This window comes from Perca flavescens, chromosome 12 (genome assembly GCF_004354835.1).
Source record: "Perca flavescens isolate YP-PL-M2 chromosome 12, PFLA_1.0, whole genome shotgun sequence".
Taxonomy (NCBI): Eukaryota; Metazoa; Chordata; class Actinopteri; order Perciformes; family Percidae; genus Perca; species Perca flavescens.
In genome coordinates, this window is record NC_041342.1 from 18,068,408 (window position 1) to 18,077,582 (window position 9,175).

Consider the following 9,175-nt stretch of genomic DNA (forward strand, 5'->3'; position numbering starts at 1 on the left):
ACTTTGGCGCCATCTAACGACAGGTAGCGATATTGTCATAATACGGGTTTTGTTTTGGTAGCAGGAGGACGTGTAATAAAAATAATAATAGTAACAATATGTGTGTGCAGAACTCTAGAGGGACTATAGAGGTATATATTTGTATTCATAAGGAAGTGTCCCGTTGTCTGATAAATGCACTGAGTGGTAAATACTACTTAATGCTCTGACAGCTCCCATGCCCCCAGAGTATGGTGAGGAATCTTAAATTCCGTCTCGATTAACTTCCCCTGAACTCATCATGCATCAACTACTCAGGTCTGCTACACGGCGGTGTGCGGTTCCCGGTCCCTCAAGTAGACGCCGCCGCTTTCCCTTCAGTGTCGTGTTCTTTGTCGCGATTTTTCTTTTCCATTTGCTCCTGATTTTTGGATTTCATCAGATCAGTCAATATGGGTAAAAAGGAGGAAGAGGAGATCATCAGAATTGCAAAGAAGATGGATAAAATGGCGCAGAAGAAAAACGGGGTGAGATGTCTGTGGAGAATGGATGCTTACCTGCCTGCTGCTTAGCCGATCAGGCTGATGTTGATGTGCAGCTAACGTTTGGCGCTAATGGGCTGTTATGTGGTTAGCTGCCGACTTTCCAGCTAATTGATCATCCAGGCAGTTCAGTCGTTGTCAACACAATTCTGCACCAGTGTGTCATTTCACTAGAGTATTTTCCCCAACCCTGAACTACACCGTTAACCTGGAAAAGAAGTTCCACGGCTAGGGCTAGGTGTGACTTACTGGCTAGCTGCAAATAGCTAGCTTGCAAGTCTGTTTATCTGAACTGCTGTTCTATGGGTTGCTAGCAGCTAGCAACATAGCAGCTCACTAGCCCTTGTGCCTTGCAGCGCAATAACATGCTGGATTTGGTCATTTTAAGATTAAGTAGCTAGTTAAAAAACAAACTCTGAAATAAAATTATACAACTATCGTTAAGATTTCTGGTGTGTTTGGGGATTTTCCAAGCGACAAAGTAGATGTGCGTTGACTGTTATTGACGAGTTTAGCGTTAACAACTCTTAGCCGCATAGCTAAGTTACTGTTATTGTACAACATGTGACCTAACGTTAATGGGTCTACAACGATTATCGATTACTGTGCTATAACGTGACTATAATGCCATCACAATTTCACAGGACCCAAAGTGATATATTTGAATATCTTCTTACGTCCAGCCAAGAGTCCAGGACCAAAAGATGACGTTATTCAATTTACTATAATTTAAAACCAGAAAAACAGCAAAATACTCACATTTGAGAAACTAGTAATGTTGCAAGCTGATGTTTGTAATTATATCCTGAAAAGTCACTCAAACGATGAATCCCTTATCAAAACATTTGCAGTTTCATTTTTCTGTCAGTCGACTAACGTTTGTCACTTGTTTCACTTTCAAACGTTAATGTTCAATTTCCATCCGAAATATATAACTTTTTATACCAAGAAAATCAACTCGTTGACAATTTTCTTTACTTACTTACATCTGACATATTAGTGTTAATAAATAGCACTTAACGTTCGTGGAATAAGCCATCACTTGTGTGAAAATCTGACCAGGCTCACTCCATCCCCTCTTCTCTCTTCTGCAGGCCGGGGCTTTGGACTTATTGAAGGAGCTGCGAAGTATCCCCATGACTCTTGAGCTGCTTCAGGTACCTGGCTCATTTCTTCTTAACCCTCACTGTCAGTGCTCAAAACCTGAAGCACTGACACAATGTCTTTCCACAGTCTACCAGAATTGGGATGTCCGTTAACGCCATCCGCAAACAGAGCACAGACGACGAGGTGACATCCCTAGCCAAGTCCTTGATCAAATCATGGAAGAAGCTTTTAGGTAATTTTTGCTTTTCAATTCTACTCAAACGTGCAAACTTGTTTTATTTGTCATTTTTCTAAGGAGCTCTTTTGATGTCCCGAGCGGTTGTGCATGATTGTATTGGAGCCAATCATAGCTTTTGTTTTTATAACTGATTGGCTTTATGAAACCCAAGCCAATTTTGATCCTTTGCTTACTGTAACACATCACACTCTGGGTACACCAGCTGACAAACATGTCCTGTTTGAGTTTCTTAAATCACTTCCGTCTATTCTCAACCCACAGTGTTGTGAGTAAGTGAGGTGTTCAGCAGCACAAACAAATGGACAGCAGTTTCAGTGAAGACATCCACACTGACGGCAAGCGTCAGCCAGAGAAGATTTAAGATTTTTTTTTTTTTTAAAGGTTGTGAGGCATACTATCATAAATGATATTGTTCATATTTGATTTTTCCTGCTTAAATTAAATTTAAAACACATCTCAATGGGATGTGTTTTATTTCTGTAATGTCATGCCCAAGGGTTTACTCTAATATTGTCTATTAACATCATTACCACTAATGTTATTACTACGTCATTGTGTGATTTTACAAATGTGTGACTAAACAGACACATATTAGAGAAGATGATGTTTTAGAAAGGTAACAATCTCGCAAACCTACTACCTCACATGGTGATATATTCCCCAAGCCATTAAGGTCGCTTTGCTTCTACTTCAGTGACACAACGTACCTGGTTCCATTCCTACCAAGGACCATTGTTGCATGTCTCTTTCTATGTTTACAGTCTGCCTCAACTACTAACTGATTTTAAAATGCCAAAGAGTCGGGCACTCTTCTCCACACACGTTATGAAGAAACACCATACAACACTGCAAAACATGATAGGGAACCATTAAAGGAAACCTGTGAGGCTGGATTTTTGTTCTTAATGCAGAGCTATTCAGCTGTCAAGCACATGGAAGTATTGACTTTAGTCATTTTAATGTTGGCCTTCTCTTGTGTCACTTTCTTATGGTGTTTTCTTACTTGCTTGATTTCTGCCACTTGTGCTCCAGATGAGCCTAGTGGTGGAGAGAAACCTTCCGATGAAAAGAGGAAAGAGCCAACGACGCCGGTTTCTCCCTCGCAGGGAAGCCCAGAGGCAAAAGAAGAAAGGTAACAAGAAACACAATAGTATTTCTTTCGACGTTTACCATTAACGTTTAACATTACTGAGCATCAACACACATTTATTTTCGAAATGTTTGCTTCAGCTGAAGTTCTCTTCTCTCATTGCTCCCATAGCAGCTCCAGCAGTAACTCCAGCAGCAAGAGTGAGCCCGCTGAAGTTTCAACCAACACATTGATCAACACCTTTCCTCGCGCCCCCAGCACCTCCGACTCTATCAGGATCAAGTGCCGAGAGTTGCTGGCCAATGCTCTGCAGGCTGGAGGTAACATTTTCAACATAGTACATATGTTATTGTGGTTGGTTACTATTGGCTTTATTTACATTATTTCTACATTATATTTATGCCCACCCTCTGACATTTTGTCTTTTTTATTTATTCAGATGATTATATTGCTATTGGTGCTGATTGTGATGAACTTGGAGCACAGATCGAGGAAGATATCCTTTTACATTGAATTGAAATTGTGTTTAAGTTTGTGTCTTTTGTGTCTTGGTTTTGAGATGCCACTGATATAAATAAGCACATTAGAGCTGTGACTCATTTATTAATCTTCTAATCGTAATTTAGTTTTCTTCAATAATTCATTTGATAGTCTATATTATTTCCAAAACTGGTGAAATAGCCATTAACAACAATTTCCTGTGCCCAAGGTAATGTCTTTGGACTTTAAATAGTTTGTTTTGTCTGACCAACTAAAGTAGTAGAAAACCAAAAAGAAATCTTCACTTTTGAGAACTTAAAAACGGACAATAGTATGCATTTTAATCAGCAAAATTTTGCTCCTTTTTATTTTTAGCTAACCAGTTAATCCACTAAATGTTTCAACACAAATACACCTAAAGGTGTGTAGTTTTAGGCTCTACATTTTATAATGTAGGATGAAATATACATTGCCCAGTTGTATTCCTTTACCTGCTGTCACTTATCTTTCAAGAGTTTAAGAACACAGACATGAAATACAAGAATCGTGTGCGGAGCCGAATCTCGAACTTGAAGGATATGAAGAACCCTAATTTAAGGAGGACTGTGCTATGCGGGAGTGTAACCCCCGAGCGGATGGCTAGGATGACCGCAGAGGTGTGTTGGCTGTTGGTGGCTTAATCTTAAAGATCCTGGAATTGGCACACAGTCAGTAGTATAGTTATTCCAACACTGTTGTTGCAATTTCTTGATGTATATATCTTGTTACAGCAGTAAAAGATATACAGTAATGTACTTAAAGGTATCATAACTGACATTCTTGTGTTTCTGTAGGAAATGGCCAGTGATGAGCTGAAGGAAATGAGAAAGAATTTGACCAAAGAAGCTGTCAGGGACCACCAGATGGCCACCACTGGAGGCACTCAGACTGATCTATTCACCTGTGGCAAGTGCAAGGGGAAGTGCTGCACCTACACACAGGTACAGATTGTCATTTGTGCTTTTTTGTTTTACAAGCAATTTGCTGTGACGGGCTACATCCCCTATTCCAGGCGTATGAGGTGCTGCCATCAGGCAGAAGATATAGGGTGCTGTCCTTACAAACCAACTGGGCTCGCAAATCATTTATTCCTACCAGCATTACACTACTGAATAAGTTAGGGAAAATAACTTGATCCTTTCTGTGTGATAATACTGCACTTTGGTATAATATTAAAATGTCACTGATGATGTTGCACCTTACTATTGATAGCCCACTGGTGCTAATGATACTACTACTTTCTATACTATATTATAATGTAGAGATACTTGGTGTTGTGTATTGTATTGTAGTGGTCCTGTTGTTGTCTGTGGTCTGTTGTCTATTTGATGAGCTGTATGGTGCAAGATGAATTTCCGAAAGGATCAATAAATGTCTATCTATATATACTTTATTTGCACTGTGGCAGTAAGAGAAGGATGTTATGGTTGATGGTAAAATTGGTTTAACAAGAGATTACATCTCCTTTGGAAAGTATGTGCAAAGTTATTGGTGTGGATTAGAGATGCACTGATAGACCGGCCGGGGACCGGAATTGGCCGGTTTTCACGTGCTCGGCCACGATCGGCAGGTCATTCTGACATTTGCCTATTGCATGCCGGTCAATGCTACAATTAATTGACAACATAAGTTATATGAGTTACAGTTCTCAAGGACGCAAGCACACACCGACGCGACAGCACAGTCTCTTTTTCCTTTCTCTCAACTTTTCCGCTGTGTGTCGCGCATACACGCTTGCGGTGTGACGTGCGTGTCCGTCTGTCACATGTAGGGAACCTCGTGAATTAACCTGCAACATGTCAGCTGTTTGGAAACGCTTCAGAAAAATGAAATCGGAATAGGCTAAAATTGGTATCGGCTGGTCTAACTCAATGAAAATTGGAAATCGGAATCGGCCTAGAAAGTTGTAATCGGTGCATCTCTAGTGTGGATATAATTCATTTCAGCACTGTTGTAGACATCACGATTTAGCTCCTCTGTTGAAAAAGTTGATATAAATGAATTGCGTGGTCCATTGTAACATTGATGTGACCGCATGCTCATCAGGTAACCTAAGTGCAAATTGGTGACTTGTGACTTTTCCATGATTTAGAGTCAGTTTTTGACAGCAGCCCTGCTTGTTCAATACGATATTGTAATGAATGGTTTGTGCATGTTTTTGTCATTCCCAGGTTCAAACTCGCAGTGCTGATGAGCCAATGACCACGTTTGTCTTCTGCAATGAATGTGGAAATAGATGGAAGGTATGTTGGTTAAAGTGGGCTTTGTTGACTCAGTCTTGGAACGAGTCAGTTAACTTTGCATCAAGTCTTTGTATTTTGTCGTTAAAGTTGTATATCAGACATGAAAATCACTCACCTTTCGGCCGATGAGAAAATGTTTAAGGGGGTGTGTGTGTGTGTGTGTGTGTGTGTGTGTGTGTGTGTGTGTGTGTGTGTGTGTGTGTTAGGGTTGTTCTCGATTGAAGAAATTCTTAGTCGACTAACACTCATTCAATTGGATCGACTAATCGATTAGTTGATTTAATCGACAGATCTGTAAATCTGAGTTTCTCTGCAAAGAGTCGTGCAAAAGCACCACTTTAATTCTTGTGTTTACCAGAGATGTGCTTGTACGTTTCTTGGAAATAAGTCATTCAGGATGAAAAAAAAGCTTCAAACATGACTAATCGACTAAAGAAATCTAAGTTGACTAAGACCAAAACGACCAATTAGTTGACTAATCGATTAAGAGGGAGCAGCCCTGGTGTGTGTAAGTACTCAGTCCTGGTGCCCGATTTCTGGCGTATGACTATTTTAGAAAAATAAAAAAATTAAAAAGTCCACATAGGATTTGTTTTGATGCGCTGGATTTAACCATACTGTCTATGGATTTAACCAATCATCGAACTTCCACTAACCAATGAAACGAGTTCTAGCCAATTAGATGCAAACTTTGCTGAAATGTCAGAGTGCGGTGCCGGTGTGGTAATGCGGCTAAAAAAAAAAATGGAGGCAAAGTTTATCAAATTTGGAGCATGTAGATACGAGTACGTTACTGGCAACGACCGCTACCACTAAGACTGTGACTGCGCCTTTACTGACCGACCGTGATACAAACAATACGTGTGTGCACGTTCATAGCGGAACATGATTTGTAAAAGCTATCTGAAGCCCAAACTGCCTTGACAAAGCTGTCTGTTTGGAATCGGCATGGCAGGTATTTAAACATAACGGCCTTGTCCCAGAGTTTAGACGTCTACCTATATGAAAAGATAAACAATGCAACGTTTTTAATAAATGTAAATAAAGCAGCTAATATCAACATGGACAAAATCTTGAATGTACTAATTTGCTTTTTTGATGATGACCTGGCCAAAGTAGTACATTTTAGTTTTCACAATGATTCATTGTAGAATTATGATATTATTGCAATATGTAAAAACACATTGACTCTTTCTTTAACATATGGTTGGAAGAAGTAAAAATGTATCCAAAACTTTTTAGTCTTTAAAAATTATGACTTTTATTATTGTGTAATGTCAGAAGGACTTTAACTGTTTTGCCAGTCAAATTAACTTTAAGGAGTGCATATTGAAATATTACACTGTTGGTTGGCAAAAAATTCATCTCAAAATGCATCAGATTGATGCTTTAAAATATGGAATATTTAAAATGTTCTGCCCCCGAACCCCTTAGAGGGGTAATATCCTTCTTACCTTTTTCACCCCTGACCCATTTTCATGCCTGGTATATGCAAGCATCAATATTTTTTGCAGATGTGTTGGTTCCAAAAGACTTTAGGCCAATTTGGTCCTTGTCCACTCTCCATACCTCCACACCTTATAAATTAAAGCTGAAACAATTAGTTAAGATAATTAGTTAATTCATTAGTTAGATTCATCAATTAGTCAATCAGCAGAATATCTGCAACAACACTGATAATTGATTTACCTTTTTTTATTTCATTTATCAAGCAAACATCAAAACATTCACTTTTTCCGCTCAGTGTGCCAACTCCAGTGCCAACTCTTTTTCCATTGAAAGTAGCTAGCACTAGATCCAAAGGTCGCTAAAAGTCGCCAGAAGACATCAAACGCTCATTTGCATATTCGTGGCGTCATTGCTTGTCATTTGCGTAAAGCTTAGTGGCTGTGTCAGCTGACTGCCTGCTGCTTACTGTGCGAGGGGAGAGAAAGAGAGAGAGCCCATGGGGTTTTCAGAAGAGCCATGGCCTGTGATTACTCTGAGCAGCTTGTATGGGAATGAACTACAATATAATATATCTCACATTACCCATGATGATCTGAAGTCGCTAAATTTGTCACTAGTCGCTTTTTAGAAATAAAGTCGCTTAGAGGGTCTGACAAGTCGCTAAATTTGGCGAGAAAGTTGCCAAGTTGGCAACACTGATTCTGGGGTTTAAAATCGGAAGATTTGCTGCCTTTGATTGTTTTATATTATTGTGAATTGAATATCTTTGGGACTGTTGGTCACTCCTTTGTTTTTGTTTTTTTACATTTAATAGACCAAACAATTTTTTTATTTAATAATTTATTTTTTAAATGTTGATATTAATAGAGGTTGACATAACGCATCGATCAAGGGTAAATACTGTGCTTTTTGCATTAATTTACACCATAAATGTAACCAATGCAATATCATTAGGAACCCCTAGTAATGTTTGAGAAGGCAAACAAATAAAGAAAAGAAGTTAAAGCCTACATAGGACTGGGTCAGATAAATGTCAGTGTTTGTTGACAGAATTTGATTCCCAGCTATTTTTTATTCATTATATTATTTATAATCATCAGTGTTCATCGTTAATATTCCAGTATCTGGGTATTAATTTGTGTTTTTGTGTCCTAGTTCTGCTGAATCTACACGGAACTTCGAAAAGTAGCAACATTTCTGGACCAGGTTGTGTCTCTCTGCAACAGACTGGAGCTTTGTATTTTGTTGTACATAGTACACAACATGCCATACAAAGATGCCACAGGTTACCGTTTGAATAAATATCCTGTTCATAGATTGAGCTTATTCAGTCCCCCAATGCCCTTCCCCCCAAATCTTTTACTATTGTTATTAGTTGTTTTGTCACTGTCAGATATATGCGATCAATCTTGTCTCATTCTCTTTTATCTGCATTTTTTATATGTAGTTTTAACACTTTGGACAATGTTGATTTGCTTTTCCCTTACAACATTGCATTGTTTTATTTAATTTCCCAAATAAAAGTGTAATCCATTTGATTAAAAAGAAGTGTTTTTCATTAGTCTTCGGTCTCCTCTGGTTATTGTGTGTGAATCTTGAGCATTATACTAATGCAATTGGATCTGAGGTGTGTGTGTGTGTGTGTGTGTGTGTGTGTGTGTGTGTGTGTGTGTGTGTGTGTGTGTGTGTGTGTGTGTGTGTGTGTGTGTGTGTGTGTGTGTGTGTGTGTGTGTGTGTGTGTGTGTGTGTGTGTGTGTGTGTGTGTGTGTGTGTGTGTGTGTGTGTGTGTGTGTGTGTGTGTGTGTGTGTGTGTGTGTGTGTGTGTGTGTGTGTGTGTGTGTGTGTGTGTGTGTGTGTGTGTGTGTGTGTGATTGGTGGAATATTCATCACATCAAAGCGAATGCTGATGTATGCATATTAATCTATCTACAGACAGGATAATGTCGTTGGCAGAACCAGACACAATTGTTTCCCTTTCCTCTAGATTTTCTCTTTTTTTAATTGCCAG

At 39.1% G+C, this 9,175-nt stretch overlaps 1 protein-coding gene across 2 annotated transcripts; it reads left to right on the forward strand.

Moving 5' to 3' along the window:
• Nucleotides 1-288: 288 nt before the first annotated feature.
• Nucleotides 289-8,728, forward strand: tcea1 (transcription elongation factor A (SII), 1). 2 transcript variants are annotated; one of them, XM_028593148.1, is made up of 10 exons: nt 289-506; nt 1,616-1,678; nt 1,755-1,860; nt 2,899-2,998; nt 3,128-3,276; nt 3,396-3,452; nt 3,938-4,092; nt 4,270-4,416; nt 5,647-5,718; nt 8,323-8,728. In XM_028593148.1, exons 1-10 carry the CDS (start codon nt 432-434, stop codon nt 8,329-8,331), a joined length of 933 nt encoding a protein of 310 aa, XP_028448949.1. In that variant the 5' UTR covers nt 289-431; the 3' UTR covers nt 8,332-8,728. The 2 variants fall into 2 exon arrangements, with proteins under 2 accessions (XP_028448949.1, XP_028448950.1); XM_028593149.1 differs by having other exon boundaries at nt 3,131-3,276.
• The last annotated feature ends 447 nt before the right edge of the window (nt 8,729-9,175 follow it).

Bases quoted from the DNA above. Each gene is read 5' to 3' on its own strand.
- tcea1 (XM_028593148.1), top strand. From the start codon at position 432: ATGGGTAAAAAGGAGGAAGAGGAGATCATCAGAATTGCAAAGAAGATG. The intron at 3,453-3,937 runs ATATCCTTTTAC...ACCTGCTGTCAC, and splicing joins TGGAGCACAGATCGAGGAAG to TTATCTTTCAAGAGTTTAAG. The intron at 4,417-5,646 runs GTACAGATTGTC...TGTCATTCCCAG, and splicing joins AGTGCTGCACCTACACACAG to GTTCAAACTCGCAGTGCTGA.